The sequence below is a fragment of the Sphaerodactylus townsendi genome, linkage group LG03, assembly GCF_021028975.2.
Source record: "Sphaerodactylus townsendi isolate TG3544 linkage group LG03, MPM_Stown_v2.3, whole genome shotgun sequence".
Taxonomy (NCBI): Eukaryota; Metazoa; Chordata; class Lepidosauria; order Squamata; family Sphaerodactylidae; genus Sphaerodactylus; species Sphaerodactylus townsendi.
Genome location: NC_059427.1, coordinates 153,967,142 through 153,983,390, shown reverse-complemented (window position 1 = coordinate 153,983,390; position 16,249 = coordinate 153,967,142). Strand labels below are relative to the sequence as shown.

The window sequence follows — 16,249 nt, the reverse complement described above, 5'->3', positions numbered from 1 at the left end:
GGAATCTACTAATCCAGACACATCAGATATAAAGGGATTTACTTTATCATCTGCCTTTCTCATTGAGACTAAGACAAGCCATTGCGATTTTTGATAATGCAGTAAATGCTTCAGTGGCAGAGTGGGACATGGTTTACTCTATCAGTTCTAGGCCCTGATCTGGATGCCCCAGGATAGCCTGATCTTGTCATAGCTCAGAATCTAACTAGGGTTGATTCTGGCTAGAATGAGAGACCACCAAGGAACGCCAGGGTTACTGTGAAGAAGCAGACAATGGCAAGCAACCTCTGTCAGTCCGTTGCTGTGAAAACTCTGCTGGGTTGCCATCAGTCAGCCACAACTTGATGGTGCTTTACACAGATCCACCCACTAGTTCTTGACCCTAGCAGAAAGAACTAATGCCGTACAGAAGACAAATTGTATTGATATTGACTGTAGGGGTTTTGTGCTTAGAAAGCAAGTGGTGAGAGGGAGGAGACCAGCTCAGTCCTTGCAGAACGATGCCTTGCTTGATGATTAGGCTTTTCAGAATGGCAGGTGTTCCGCACAGGTGGATGAATTAATTTCTGCTTTTCAATTAAGCAGGGAGGTATGTGGGAATAAGTAATCGGGTTCTTTATTTTATTTGGTCACTTTTCAGGATCAAGGACTTTCCAGGGATTGGAAAACTCTCCAGCTCGGAAACTGCTCCTGCTTCCCCAAGCCCAACCACCTGCACCTTAAATTTCCAGAGGGAAACCTGGCAGCTCTGCTCCTGATTAACTTCTGATGCTGTTTCTACTGTGTGTCCCCTTCTTCTGCCTGACTTAAACAAGGTGTCTGGAAAGGTGGCATTCTTGTCCTGCTTGAGCTAAATGTTTGGGGAAAGGTGAATTATTGTGTCACATCTCAGTGGTGGTGGATTTTTTCAACACTTTCTGTACACTTCTCTGTATACAAACACTTTCTGTATAATGAGTCAGATCCTTGCCTGACAAAAATTAAAAAAAGAAGCGCCTATTCCTGATTTCACCCATTACAATTTTCAGTGAAAATACATGAGAAACAGCAAGAAATTATAGCCTATCTTCCAGTTCGTCTTGATTATTGAAAAGGAGGGTGACACTTGTTATATCTTTTCTTGAGGTTGTCATACAGTGTTCTTAGTATAAACCTGGTGGGCTGCATCAGTAGCAATCTGTCATATTCCAGTGGCTGTTTAGATTACTGCTGTTCACCTGTGGTCTTTTGAGTGAGCATATTTCCAAAGCTGGTCTTGAAATCCTCCAGAACAGTCACGCATAAGAAAGAAACGCCTCTTCCACCATCTGACTCCTGTCCTGGCAGGCTTCTGGTGACTTAGAGTTCAACACCTGGGTAGGAGGGAATGTGCCCTAACCCTGGACTTAGATCACCACTCTATTTTAATGATCTTTTTGTCAGTGACTGATTCCAGTGCCAAGAAATGAAGACTGCAAGTAGGAATTTAATATAATTTGAGGAAGCTTATTGAGAGGAACTAAAGCAAATGCATGGAATCAACAATGTTTAAGCAGCCCTCAAATACTTATAGCTGAGTACCAACACACTGTTTATCTATACCGTGGAGTCAGTTGGGGAGAGAGAAAAAGAACAGTGAGAATGGTTAAGGGGAAGGCATTATTATTTGGGTAGGGATGTCTGGGGTAGATGAGTGTTAAGCATCAGATGGTGTGAGTAGACCTAAGACAGTGATAGCGAACCTTTTTGAGACCGAGTGCCCATATTGCAGCCCAAAACCCACTTATTTATCGCAAAGTGCCAACCCGGCAGTCTAACCTGAATACTGAGGTTTTAGTTAAGAAAAAACAGTTGGCTCTGAGGTGTGCGTTACTTGGGAGTAAGCTTCATGGTAGTCGGTGGCTTTGCTTTGAAGCAACCATGCAACTCTTCCAATGGGTGAATCATGACCCTAGGAGGGTTTACTCAGAAGCAAGTCCCATTGGCAGCAACCGAGCTTACTCCCAGGTAAAGGATCGCGCTTTAGTTCTTTGCATGAAAATCAGTGGGATTTAACAGCACAACAGGGTTACCTACGCTGCTTCCCCAAAACTAGATCTTAGGTTTAATGCTAATAATCGAGCCCAGCAGCCCAGGCCAGCCTAGATATGTGTGTGTGTGGGGGGGAACTCTGTTTGTGGGGGCGACTCTGTTTGTGCGTGTCCACAGAGAAGGCTCTGAGTGCCACCTCTGGCACCCGTGCCATAGGTTCGCCACCATTGACCTAAGAGGTACATCAACCAAAAGAGTTCCAGGAGGATTTAAACTTGGCTGTGTAGAAATTGAGGCAGAACCTCAGGAGATAATACATCAGGGGTCCCCAAACTTTTTAAACAGGGGGCCAGTTCACTGTCCCTCAGACTGTTGTAGGGCCGGACTAAAAAAAACTGAACAAATTCCTATGCACAAATGATTGTAAAATGTTTGATTTCACCTTTCAGCCTTTCTGTCATGGTCTATTTTTAGAACAGTGACCAAAGTATGTCAAGTACAGGGTGGGCTCCAAATATTGTTGGGGAGGCTGTGGAATACCTTCCCCTGTAAAAAAAAAAAAAAAAAAGCAGAACTTTCCCAATGAAGCATTCCATCTAACCCAGGATCAGGTAACTTCCTGGGTTCTTTCCTCCCTAGCAGCCAGCGAGCGATTCGCCAGCCTGGCTGATGCCAATGGAAGTGAGGCAGAACAGAAAGCCTGAGAGCAACACATGGAGTAGTCGAGAGGGAAGGGCGGAGCAGGCATTGCCACATGTAAGGTTTCCAACTCTGGGTCAGAAAATTCATGGAGATTTGGGGGTGCCATCATGTAACTGCAATCAACGGCCATTGGGGCCGGTTCCTCCTCTCCCTCGAGCCCCCACTGCACATGAATGGAGCCATCGCCACCATGCCTGGCGGGCCGGATAAATGCCTTCAGGGGGCCACATTTGGCCCCCAGGCCGTAGTTTGGGGACCCCTGTAATACATCAAGCCAGGACAGAGTACCACTGAGCATGCATGACTTGGAAGGTTAATGAGCTGCTCTCGTTATTGGATATGGGAGAATAATGCAGACAACTTCACGGGAGGCAGGGCAGTGCAAGGGTAAATCTGGGTGAAGGTTTTTTTTAATGTTGTGTATAAACCACTTTTTCCTGCTCCTGGACCCCACGAGCCTTTTCACATTGTTCTTCCCTCCTCCACTTAATCCTCAAAAAATAATCTTGTGAAGGGTAGATTAGTCCGAGAAACTGACAGGCCCAAAGTTACCCAGTGAACTTCAGTGGCAGAGCATGGATTTCAGACCTGGACTTCCCACATCCTAGTTCGACACTCACCACACCACATGCAAACAAGCTTTTACACTGACTTAGAGAAGAAGGGAGAGGACTTGAGATGGAGAGCAGGCATGCTAGGGAAGGGGCTATCAAAACTGAAAGATTTTCCAAACTAGGAGGGGTGGTGTAGCAAGAGTTAGGACAAGTTCTGAAATAGCCTTTTAAAAAGTACTAATTGGGATCTTGCTGGGGGTGTGTGTGCGTGCTTTGTCACGTGGACGCTTCCAATGTAAGGTGATAAAAACCTGCGTCCAGTCCTCTTTAGAAAAAAGATATCCCTGGTACATTAATTGGTTAAGATAGTTACTGTTGCGTATATTGGTTAATATAGCAGAGTTTTGCCCAAAACCATGATGCCAAGTACAGTAAAATCAGTCTTCTCAAGAAATAAATTGCAAAAGGTAAAACATTTATTCAAGTAGATTCTGTTCATATTTCTTGTGGCAGTTGAAAGATAGAAATCCAAAGAATAAACTTTCCTATACAAGTGGCCACTTCTTGTGGTATCATGTGAATGCCAAGTGGAGATACGGAGTACTTGCTTCTATAGGAAAGATCTGTAGAAACGTCTGACTCCATGCAGGTCCATGTGGAAAAAGAAAGGAGAGTCAGAAGGCAGCTCACTGGTACATACAAAGAGGAACATCCCAAGAGATAACAGTTATATGATTAGATTTAGAAGCCCCCAGTGCCTAGGCATGCTGAGTAGCTGTCTCCTACAGTTACATATACAGAGGCAGGCAGAGCTGTAAGCATTCTTGGCTGGCAGAGTTTGATGAAGGACCTTGTTTCAAGACTGAAGCATTTTCTAACTACTTATCTTTATATAGCCTTTTGTGCCATAGGATGCTTTATAACTTTGGAAACTGTTTTTACCCCTTTCCAATCCCAATGGGGTTTTAAATTTTATTTATTTACATTATTTATAGTCCCCTTTTCTCACAGGAACTTAAAGTGGATTATACATAGTCAGCACAATAAAAAAAGAACTTGGAAAACAAACTAGCCAAATATGCAGCAATGGCAAATCAACCAACCGTGTGAGTAATAAACCAAGCAAAGAATTTCAAGACAAATGGAAATAATATTCGTTATAAATGGGGAACCAAGGAGGAGGTAATTGGAATGGCTCAGTGGTTGAGCATCTGCTTGGCATATAGAAAGTCCTAGACAAGAATTCCTTTATTCAAACTTCAAAAAGTTTTTACTTTTGGGGTAAAATAAATGTTACACTTCAGACAGAAACTGTCTGACAGTGGGCTGCTGCTAACTTCTACATGGGGTCTGGAGTTCACCTAAAATTGAAAGTTAGACCCAGACTGTAGAGATCAGCTACCTTGAAGAATATGCAATTCTATGGCATTACCACCCACGCCCGGGTTTGAGCATTCTGCTTGCCTCAGACACTATCCTTTCATAGCCTCCAAGTGGGGACTGGCAATCAAAAAGTTCAACTGATCTTCAGGAAACAGAGATCAGTTACCCAGGAGCAAATGGCTGTTTTGGAAGGTGGAGTCTATGGGATTATACCCGGTTGACGTTCCTTCCCTCCCGAAACTCACCCGCCTTAGGCTCTACACCCCAAATCTCCAAGAATTTTCTAACCTGGATATGACAACCATACCTATATCTCCACGAATTTTTCAAGCTAGAGTTGACAACATTATCAGATCAATCTGGCGTGGAGTGGGGTGGGGTGGGAGCACGTACTAGAAGTGGCCCACCCACCGGTACAAGTGGCATTTATGCAGGTGGAGCCGCTCTGCCATAAATTGGAGGGATCTGACGCGACTAGGGGTGGGCGTGAAGCATTTCTTTCACCAGGATTTCGCCCCGGGAATGCCTCCCCCCCCTTAAATTGTGGCAAGTCCTTTTTTGTACTGTGTTTTTTTTCCCTTGCGCCCCCTGAACCCCTTTTGGAGGCGGCACGGCGACATGAAAGCGGTGCCGTCCCTCGCCGTGCCTACTGGATTGGGCTGCCCGTATCAACGTCCCTTTTAAATTGGTTCTCCAACGGGTTACAGAAAGAGCACGACCAGATCCAGCAGCCTCGCAGCAAAATAACCGAATGAACATCTCAGGACATGGGGTGCTGTGTGGTTTCCGGGCTGTGTGGCCGTGTTCTAGAAGCATTCCCTCCTGACGTTTCGCCTGCATCTGTGGCTGGCATCTTCAGAGGATCAATCCTCTGAAGATGCCAGCCGCAGATGCAGGCGAAGCGTCAGGAGGGAATGCTGCTAGAACACGGCCATTCAGCCCAGAAACCACACAGCACCCCAGTGATTCAGGCAGTGAAAGCCTTCGACAATATATCTCAGGACATTTTAAGCGCTAACAAAGTTGAAGCAGGCGCATGCGCACGATTCCCGAGCAAGTTCCTCCAGAGGGCGCGGGGAGAGGGAAACAGAGTCAACTTGTGAGTAGTCCGGCCAGTCAACCAATGGGGCGGTCCTTATTGTGACGTCACAAGCGGAGAGCGCCTTGCTGTCTGACAAAGGCGGGTCTTAGACTCTGAGCGATCCCTCCTCCCCCTCCCATCGTCTCCCTCAGAGGAGTATCCGCTGGCGGCGGAGCCGTTGGTGGCCGTTGGCGAGGAGCGATTCCTCGTTCCCTCAGGCGCCCCCCTCCGAGCCTCTGCCACCGCGGGGAACTGTCCTGAAGCTACCATGAGCGTCCCACTCACCGGGTTGGGCTGGACCTCAGCCGCCAACGTGGCACCCACCGGCTGGACTGCGGTGAGAGGAAACGAAAGTCGGAAAACCTCTTTTCTTGACTGGAACCTGATACTGAGGGGGAGCCCCCCCCCTGCTCAAAAAAAGAGACTTGGTCCCCCGCAAGAGGAGGGACCTCCCGCAAGCCCCGTCTCTTTTCTCCTGTCCTAGCTCTTCTTTCTTCGCAAAACTTCCTTCGCCCTTTCCTTCTCTCGTCCTCCCTTTAAATACGTGTGCCTGGATAAAGTGATAGTCTGGCTTGGCTTTGCTCTGGTTAGACCTCGCCTAGAGTACTTTGGTCTGTTTGGGGGCATCGCGGTTTAAGAAGGATGCAGACAAGTTGGGAGGTATCCAGAGGAGGGCAGCGAAGATGCTGAGTGGTCTGGAGACCAAGTCCTGTGAGGAGATGTTGAAGGAGCTGGGTATGTTTAGCCTGGGAAGGAGATCGTGGTTTTTTTTATTTGTTTGTTTGTTTTGCTTCAGAAGGCGGGACCAGAACTGATGGGTTGACATTAAATCAAAAGCGTTTTTAAGATAACATTATTAAGATAATTATTTAAGATAACATCCTCTCACAATACTAGACAACACAGTATCAACAGTAGAGACCTTTAAATTTCTAGGCTCCATCATATCTCATGACCTAAAATGGACACCTAATATCAAAAATGTCATTAAAAAAGCACAACAAAGAATGTTCTTTCTGCGCCAACTCAGGAAGCTCAAACTGCCCAAGGAGCTGCTGATACAGTTCTACAGAGGAATCATTGAGTCTGTTATCTGCACCTCTATAACTGTGTGGTTTGGTTCTGCAACCCAACAAGATCGACACAGACTTCAGAGACACCAGAACTGCAGAAAAAACACTTGCTGCTAACCTGCCTACTGAGGACCTGTATACCGTAATTGGTCAAAAAAAGGGCTGTGAAAATATTTACTGACCCCTCAGATCCTGGACATAAAACTGTTTCAACTCTTACCCTCTAAATATCACAGAGCACTGCACACACCAAGACAACTAGACACATAGCAGAACAGTTTTTTCCTCTCAATGCCATCACTCTTGTTAAAACAAATAATTCCCTCGAGCAATGCTTCTCAAACTATTTATTATATATTTAGCTATATAATTACTGTAATCTACTTTTTTCATCATTCCTATTACCCATCTCCACTATGACTGTAAGGACTATAGCCTGTGCTGACATTTCATTTTATTTTATGATTTTACATTTTATGTGTTTATTACTATTGATTGTTTCCTGATTGCTTACTAGACCTATATGACAATCATTAAGTGCTGTACCTTATGATTCTTGACAAATGTATTTTCTTTTATGTACACTGAGAGCATATGCACCGGAGACAAATTCCTTGTGTGTCCAATCACACTTGGCCAATAAAGATTCTATTCTATTCTATTCTATTCTAGAAAGAAAAGAAACAAGTTTCTTTGAGAGGAGGTTTTTGAGCAGAGGCTAGATGGCCATCGGACAGCAGTGTTGATTCTGTGACTCACTATGAATTTAGACAGATGCTGATGAGACAGTGCTCCTGATGAGCCCCTGCCCTTTCTTATCCCAGTGTATTCACCGCTTCGGGGTCAGGAAGAAGAAGAATGGTTTGGATTTATACCCTACCTTTCTCTCCTGTAAGGAGACTCAAGGTGGCCTACAAGCTCCTTTCCCTTCCTTTCCCCACAACAGACACCTTGTGGTGTAGGTGTGGCTGAGAGAGTTTCTGTGACTAGCCCAAGTCCACCCAGCAGGAATGTAGGAGTGCAGAAACACATCTGGTTCACCAGATAAGCCTCTGCCACTCAGGTGGGGAATCAAACCTGGTTCTCCAGATTAGAATCCACCTGTTCTTAACCACTTCACCACGCTGGCTCTCCAGGCCAAATTGGCCCAAGGATCCTGGAGGCTTTTTTGCCTTCTTCTGGGTATAGGAATCGCTAGGGGAGTAGGGGGAAGCCAGTTGTCATTTTCCCGCATTGTGCAGGGACTTGGTCTTGGTGACCCTGGGGGTCTCTTCCCGCTCCTGTTTCTATATAGTTATGTGTGTATAGATGGGTTGCTGTGTTGGAATGTAGCTGCAAAGCTATACAGGAGTCCAGTGAAAACTTGAAGATTAGCATAAAAATGATGCATGAGAAATACAAAAGTAGGTGCAGCTGAGGAAGTGCACTGTGACTTAGAAAAGCTGATGCTGGAATACATTGAGTTGAGGTGCTGCTGAATACTTGAAGTATCTCTATGGCTGCCAAGTTGTTTGGCAAGCAAGCAGGTTTGGGATCTTGGCAGAGTTCAGTAATGCAGTAAATTATATCTCTAAATAAGTGCAGGGTAAAACAAATGTTTTAAAACCCATCCTTGAATGCAGCTGTATTTTGTGCCCTTTGTAAATTAAAAAAAATTAAAAAATTACTTTTTCAGTGCTTCCTTTTAAAAAAGGAAGAAAAAACTGCTTCCTTAAAAAAAACCCTAATTGTTATTGATGAAGGCAGGAGCCACAATGTTTAAGGACTTTTAAATCTCTCTTTTGTTATCCACTTCTATGTGCAATTTTTTAAAAGTTAAAAATGTTGATGTTAATACTAGGGTATTGGAAGGGATGAGAATGAGTGGCAGATTTGCTAGTCCCATTCTCCTTTCACTGGTATTGAGAGTTTGGACGTGTTAGGAGGATTCCAACCCCCCTAACATGTTCCTTGACAGCAGTAGAGAGAGAGAGGACTGAGGAGTGCTTGCCTGTAGAAGTAAGACAGTGTGTTGAGAAGTGTCCCTAAGTTCAGATTTGACCACAAACTTTACAGAATGACTCTCGGTACAATATTATCCCATCAACACAGTGGTGCAAACTGGCCTACCTTAGATGACTGTTGTGAGAACTACCGAGATAATGTATATGAAACATTTTGAATGCTTGACCTGAATGCTACACAAATGCAAAGTACCGTTATTATTGCATTGAGGGGCATTCCACTGAGACTGTGGGTTATCAAGGCTTAAGAAAAGAACATAACTGGACTGCACATTGTTTAGTTCGCACTCTTAGCTTTATTTTTTTTTAAATTCTAGCATATCTTCACATCAACGCTGTCGGTGGATTAGGTTGAGACAGAGAGCATGACTGGCCCAAGACAATGCACCTTTCTTCCCTCCCCTTGCAAGCTCAGGGCTGCTTCAACATTAAATATATGACAGAGTACAATTTGAACCCTGGTTTTGACCCACTTGCCTCTACACTAACTTCTTAATATTGGCAACATTAATATGACATGTTATTCCAGTAAGGCATAACATCTTCTCCAACATGAAATCCAATAGCATCTTCTCTTGGTGCCTGTCAAATGTTTCAGAAAGTAGGTGGGGCTATTGGCTGTTCTCACTCAAATTCTAATATGTCTTTAATTCTTGTATGTCTATGTCATTTCTCTTTTCTGCTCCCTTTTTTTTCTCTAGCTCCTAAGTTCTTGACTAGGAGGGCAGGTTAAACTAACATTGGGTTAACAGCTGAGTTAAAGTGATGACAATCAAGTTATGACTCTCTGGTGAATGATCCCTGTACCGGTTTTCTTAGTCACCATCTGTATGCATATTACTATGAAGCACTAGACCATTGCTGGAGCATGTCCAGCTGCAAAACTGGTTTGACTGCAATGTCTCTGGTTTGTTCAGTCATTCCCTTCTTGCTTGCATCCTGGTATTCTTATCGAGTTTCCAAGATACTAAAATGAGGCTGCTTCCTTCCCTTTCCCATGGTTGTTTCCATGTTTCATTCTGTCATTCACTTCTGTCATTGTGCTCTGCAGTTCAATAACTTGCTGCTGTTGAATTCAAGGGATACACATTTTTAAAATGTGTAGCTTTTTAATGCTCTGTGTGTCATCTTAACTGAACTGGGAAAAATGCTATGTCCCCAAACTTTTCCTGAGGGGATTAATCCCTCCCCATATGAGACCTATTTATTCTAAACCCAGATCTATTAGACACATAACACAAGAAGTGTGGGTGTTCTTCTCAGCTACCACCACAAGCCAGTTTCCAAGACCTTATGCTGACTTCCAAGGCTCCTTCTGGGAATATTTGTTCAGAATGTAAGGGAAAATTTTAGACTGAGCAGGATGATACTTTTGTCCCAATTGTTCATAAATGCCTTGGTCTGTCTCTCTCTCTCTTCTAGATCACAACCACTGTGGAAGGGACATATGCAAACTTTGGAAAGGGATTTGCACAGAAGTCTGGTTACTACCTGTGCTTTACTTCAACTATAAACAGTGAGGTAAGGAGGATACCAGCCTGGCTGAGTAAGTTGTGCATCACTAACTTTGTGCAAATGAAAGACTTACTGGAGTCTGCTTCTTTTCAGAACCCCTCAGGAGATGTAATATCCGACGTGGTTATCCTGAGTGACAAATCTCCTCTGCCTTCTGGATATATTTATGTAAAAGAATTTTTAGAACCAAGTAAGTCCATCTTATGGGGCATAGTGTTTTTAACAGTCTGTATCTTACGATGGTAAACCTGCAGTGGAAACTAACATCAGGATGATTTCTCATATGCACCATTTGATCTACAGCTCATGGAATTATGATGACTAAATTGTAGTGTTCGTGCTCTATATAGTGATAACTACTGAAATTAATTTAAACATGGTCACAAAATGCAAACAGTGCAAGAACCCAGCTGTAGTTACAGGCTTGGAAAGCACTCCGAGGGTCCCTCAGTCTAACTTTTCACCTTGCAGACAGGGTGCTGCATATTTAGAAGGATCTGATGAACATCTGTTTAAAATGTCAAGAGGTTGCTACATGAGACTCTTTGCAGCCCAGATGTGATCAAAAACTCTTCTGCTAATCTCCGCTTCTAGCTGAATTAATAGAACAATATTTATAGAGTAAACCAGAGTATAGCTGCTAAAATAACCTTGGCACGTTAACTGAAGAGTAGAGGGATCATAAAAATGGCCAAGAGGTGATCCGTGCTAATTAGATTAATATTGGGGCCACGGTGGGGAACCCTGCCTTACTGGTAAAGCACCCCAATCCCCCACATTCTTAGCAAACCTCTTCTGTAGGGCGGGAGCTAAAATAGCTTGGATTCTGCTAGATGCCAGGCTTACTTGGCAGCTAGAATGCGGCACTCTGAAGACCATGGGTGGGGGTGGGGAGAGGTGGTCCATAAGATATAAGATTCCAGTGCCAGGAAGGGCTTTAAAGGTCATAACTAGCTCTTTGAATAACTCTCAAGGCCTAATAGGACTATCAATTTAATATGAAATAAAACAAAATTTCAAAATATACTTGAAGATACTTAGGGTAATTGAAGGCCTCAAGAGATGTCAGTGCCTACTGAAAGAGAGTTTGTTGCAAGGGCACTCCATTCTGGCTGGCCTTCTGTGATCCATTTTGTACAGGGCATCTGTAATTTGATTAATGTAGAACAGGTGTGGTGTTTATCATTGCACTTATTAGTTTATTGCATGAGAAGAAGAGTTGGTGTTTATAGCCTGCTTTTCTCCACCTTTAAGGAGTCTCAAAGCAGCTTACAACCTCCTCCTCCTCTCCTTCCCACAACAGACACCTTGTGAGGTAGGTGGGGCTGAGAGTTCTGAGAAAACTCTATTAGCCCAAGGTCATTCAGCAAGCTTCATGTGAAGGAGTGGAAAAACCAATCTGGCTCACCAGATTTAGCGTCCAGCACTCATATGGAAGAGTGGGGAATCAAACCCAGTTCTCCAGATTTGAGTCTGCCACTCTTAACTACTACTTTGTTTAAAAAGCAAACATTAGGATTTTCAAGGTTATGACAAAAGCCAATAGATTGGAAATGATGCATGTAAAAACACACACACTTTTGCTAACTAGTATATACAGCTATATGCAGTCCTGTGCCCTGACCTGGATGGCCCAAGTAAACCTGATCCCATGAGATCTCGGAAGCTAAGCAGTGTTGGCCCTGATTAGTACTTGGATAGGAAACCACCAGGGAAGTCCATGGTTGACAGTGCAGAGGCAGACAGTGGCAAACCTCCAACCACATCTGCTTATTTCTTGCCTTGGAAACCCTACAGGGTTGCTGTAAGTTAACTGCAACTTGACAGCAAAATAAAAAACAAAATACAGGCCTGTCCTACCTTCAGTCCCGTTGATTTAGCTTGCACAAGGACATATAAGATCATTCTTTTTGCTAATGAAAAGAGTCCTCTATCATTTGGATGTCAGTTAAAATTCCCCCTTTTACTTCCTACTGTAGAAACATGCATCTCTAAGAAGAAAAGGCTCTGTGTAAAGCTGATTCCGTTGGGAGCTGCCGAATTAGCTGTGCTAGAGATCCTGGTGAGCAGCAAGAGCAAAGTGCTCCCGAACTATTTGCGAATAGGGTGAGGCATTTTTGTTGCCTTGTGTTCATTCTTCTTTTGTCATCTACAACTAAGAAGGTAATTCAAAAAATCTACTGTTTCTCCTGCCTAGGGAAATGAGTGGCTTTGCTCTATGGTGTAAAAAAGAGCACATTCTCAAGGCCAAGCCCCTCCCCAAGCCACGGAAGATCAATCTAGAGATGAAGCAACTTTCCTTAGAGCCAGACAAGTAAGTTTCAGACTTCCCTGTTTCATTTTAGACTCATCCTTTGCATATAAGAGACATTTTAGCCCAACTTTTTCATATAAGAGCTGTTTGTGATGGATTTTGACCCTTTCTTTTAGCAACACTGCTCTTTCCAGTAAAAAATTGCAAAAATTGGAGGCCCATTACACAGCCCTCTATCTCTGCCAAATGTTAATCCAAAAATGTCATCTCAGATGGTTGCAGTTCATTACAAATGGTTGAATGGTTAGGCCTTTGCTCATAAAACAAGGTTTGAAGTATGTTTTGAGCTTGTAAAAATACACATGCGCGCGTGCACTAATTATAGCTTTCTGCTGTGGAAAGGGTAACTTGTTGACTTCCAGAATCCCTTGGGCAAGCAAATAAACCGAAGCCCAAATATTCTTTTCTTCATCTGCATGGTAGCAGCAGAGGGAATGTTTTCCCAACTGCGACTTTCCTGCAGGAAGCAAACGTCCCCTTGTTGGCAGTTTTGACTTTGAGAGTGCCTATCATTCCTCACCTGTGTGGTGTGGCTGCATTTACTTCCCGCCTTCCAAAATTTCTTTTCCAGATCCATCCTACTTTAGCTTACTTTATATCTGCAAAGCAGTTGGTTACCTTTCTTTTAATTAATAAGAACTGGCTGTTGATGCAAGAAAGTTTTATGTATGAACAGAATAAAAACTTAAGAGGATGCCTGCTTAAAATACACTCCAGTATTTGACCGAGTCACCTAGTTGCTGCCATACTGTAGTACTCATACCCACATATTATCTCAGCTACTTTGATTTCTTGCTAGTATGAGTTAAACCTTACCAACTCTCCACTGTACCATGTAGATGCTGCTGCAAGGAAGCAAGATTGAAGAAGGGAGGACAATCTGCTGGAAAGTTTTAGAATCCGGCTCTGACTTACACCTGAGCATTGTACAACATACATAGTTAGACATCCAGTAGTTGAAATTTGAGGGTGAGTGTAGGAGAGATGGGACTGCAATGACATCTTCCATGTTTGCATCCTGGCAACACATTGGCTGTTATGTCCCACAAATTCAAGCTTTAAGGACGCCATAATTGTCTAGTTTTGCTTTATGAAAGCTTACTCAATTGTTGTGCTTTTGTTTTCATTTGTGACTGGATTTATTTGGAGGTTAGTGATGAGCAGAGCTATTTAGACAGTTTGGGGGAAGGTGGAAGGAACCCCAAAAGAGTGCAAAGAAGCCTTTCCTATCTCTGTGTGTTCAAATATACAGCCACAAATGAGGGTGAGAAAAATGCTAGTGATTCGGAGTAATCCAAATTGTGCAGTAGAGAACAGACTTTTGAGTGGAACTCCTGAACTGTTCTGTCATATCTGTAGAATTTAGCTTTGATTGCTCTGAAGTCCTTGTCAATTTAATTCTTGCAGTAAAGATACCGCACCAGAAAGGCCTCCACTGCCATTTGGCCCCAAAAGACAAGCTACCCTTAAGCGCCATGAGTCCATATACGATAATTCAAATGTCTATGCCATTTCTGGTACGTATCAGCTCAAATTTAAAGTGTCAAAGTTGTAATGAGTTTTTTGCTCTGTCTGCTTCCTCCTTGACATGTGTTGCTCTTATGCTGAATTTTGTAAATGGATTAATTCTTGTGCCTAAAATAATGCATGACCTCTGCCTTTCCTTTCCTCATTTTTGGGATGTCAGCCTTTTGTAAAAAAGTGGCAGAACATGGACAGAAATGAGTGCTGCAGTGGACATGTATGTTGAGACTCGAGGCCTACTAGTGTCTCATGTTCCCCTTTAGTGTGCTTAATGCAAGCACTGGTTTTTGTATATGTTAAAACATTTGTAAGATAGCATATGAACTTCAAATATTTTCCGTTTTAGCCATGGATGGTGTACCCTTTGCTCTGCACCCCAAATTTGAGAACAGCATCAGTGGTAGCACTAACGTAAGTACTCAGTAGTGTTTTTATTATGTTGAAGTGGGAAGGGAGGGGGGCAAAAGTGTGATATAGAACACCAGAGGAATTCTACTGTGAGTTTTTCAGCAAAGCGGTTACTTTCTCACATGCCTGCTTTGTTTCTTTACCCGTAGTTCATCTAACTAAGCTAGCCAATTAGAAGTCCTGTTTCCAAAACACAGTAGGAAGGTAATTGTTTTAGAGATCTTGTGTTTAACTATGGAAAGAAGGGGACAATGAAAGCAGCTTATGAATCTTGGTGTGAGATATTATTGGTTTTTCTCCTCCAGGTTTCTTCATTCTTTAAAGACTTGCATATTAAATCTCTCACTGACCTTGAGGAAGAGGTAAGCAGTAATGTAGTAGAGTTAATAATTTACACAAAGCTCCTTGAGTCTCTCTGCTCCACTGTCGTCTGAGTGGCAGCAAGCCTACCGTCTTTCCTTACCCTGAGGTTGAGAATTTTTACGTACAAAGTTAGTGTTTTGCTAGTAGGATGGTCCCTCTGTAGCAAACATGCTGGACCTGCTGTTTCATAAAGACTGTTTGTTTTTGCTTTCAGTATGACTATGGCTTTGTAGTTGAAAGAACGGCAGCTGCCAGACTTCTTCCTACTATCTCGTAGCAGTTTCTTCCAGAAAACATAATGAAGACTCCCTCCCCATCAAGGCATTCTGGGCCCAGAACAGTCAACTGATGCTGCTGCTGAAGCGACAGAAGTGCTTTTCTAAAAGGCAGACGCTATCTGAGGGTGCCGCTTTAGAAGCTGAAGCTTTTAAATACGACTTTGCCAGTGAGATGCCCACAGGGTACCATGCACTACAGTTTGCTACAGGTACAAGCCGGATATTTTTGTATACATGCTCGCAGCATGGGCGCGTCATATAGATTACTATATAAAGCACTTTTTAAAAAATGCACACAAAACATATTGTGTGGGTAAACCAATATCCCTGTACTTACTCCTGGCTGAGAATTATAGATGCTCCATATGTACAAGTATAGGTGCGAAACCATGTTATCAAGCCTCAATTGCTCAGTTTATCCAGCTCCAGGGAAATATTCTGTAAAAGCCATTCACTATGACTGCGATCATCAAGCCTCTCAAAGTAAGGAAAGAACCAGGACATGACACAGGTATTAGTGCAGCAAAACTTGTGGCCATATTTCAAAATGTATTGATCGCAATTTAATTACCAAATCCACGACCACTTTTCCAGGAGCAGAAGGGCAAATACAAAAATCAACAGATGCTGTCATGGCTGAGAAACACCGACAGCTAGTGTAGCCATATTCTCCCCTCCCCAGACGTTTTATTGTGGTTTCCAAAGCTGCACACTTGAAACTGCATCCCAGCACCAAACTGGATTGAAAGGCCAATCCACGGTCACAAGAATAAATATTCCTCTTGCAATGCTGTGTGCTGGTTGTTCCCTTGTGTTGCTCTTCACATCTACCAGGGGAGAATGGGATCCATCTCAGGAAGGCACTTTGAGCTTTGTGCTGCCTAGAAAGAACTGCAAGATTCTGTCCACCATCAAGGCAAGGAAAAAATTGACTATCAGGACTTGAGTGATGACTAGCTTAAACTGAAACAGAAGGAAAAGACGTGCAACACCATTAAAAGACAGTTCCTTACAACTCTACATTTATACAAGTCCCACTGT

General features: G+C 43.3%; 2 protein-coding genes across 2 annotated transcripts in view; one reads left to right on the top strand and one right to left on the bottom strand.

Annotated features, from left to right (window-relative positions):
* Positions 1-5,830: 5,830 nt before the first annotated feature.
* Positions 5,831-15,996, top strand: MVB12A (multivesicular body subunit 12A). The gene is made up of 9 exons (XM_048488669.1): positions 5,831-6,067; positions 10,229-10,327; positions 10,415-10,511; positions 12,301-12,427; positions 12,519-12,635; positions 14,043-14,152; positions 14,506-14,570; positions 14,873-14,929; positions 15,145-15,996. Exons 1-9 carry the CDS (start codon positions 5,999-6,001, stop codon positions 15,205-15,207), a joined length of 804 nt encoding a protein of 267 aa, XP_048344626.1. The 5' UTR covers positions 5,831-5,998; the 3' UTR covers positions 15,208-15,996.
* ATP13A1 (ATPase 13A1) overlaps positions 15,723-16,249 on the bottom strand; it is a 41,945-nt gene continuing 41,418 nt past the window's right edge. The window contains 1 exon segment of the mRNA XM_048488668.1: positions 15,723-16,171. Coding sequence (XP_048344625.1) covers positions 16,061-16,171 — 111 coding nt within the window. The 3' untranslated portion in view covers positions 15,723-16,060.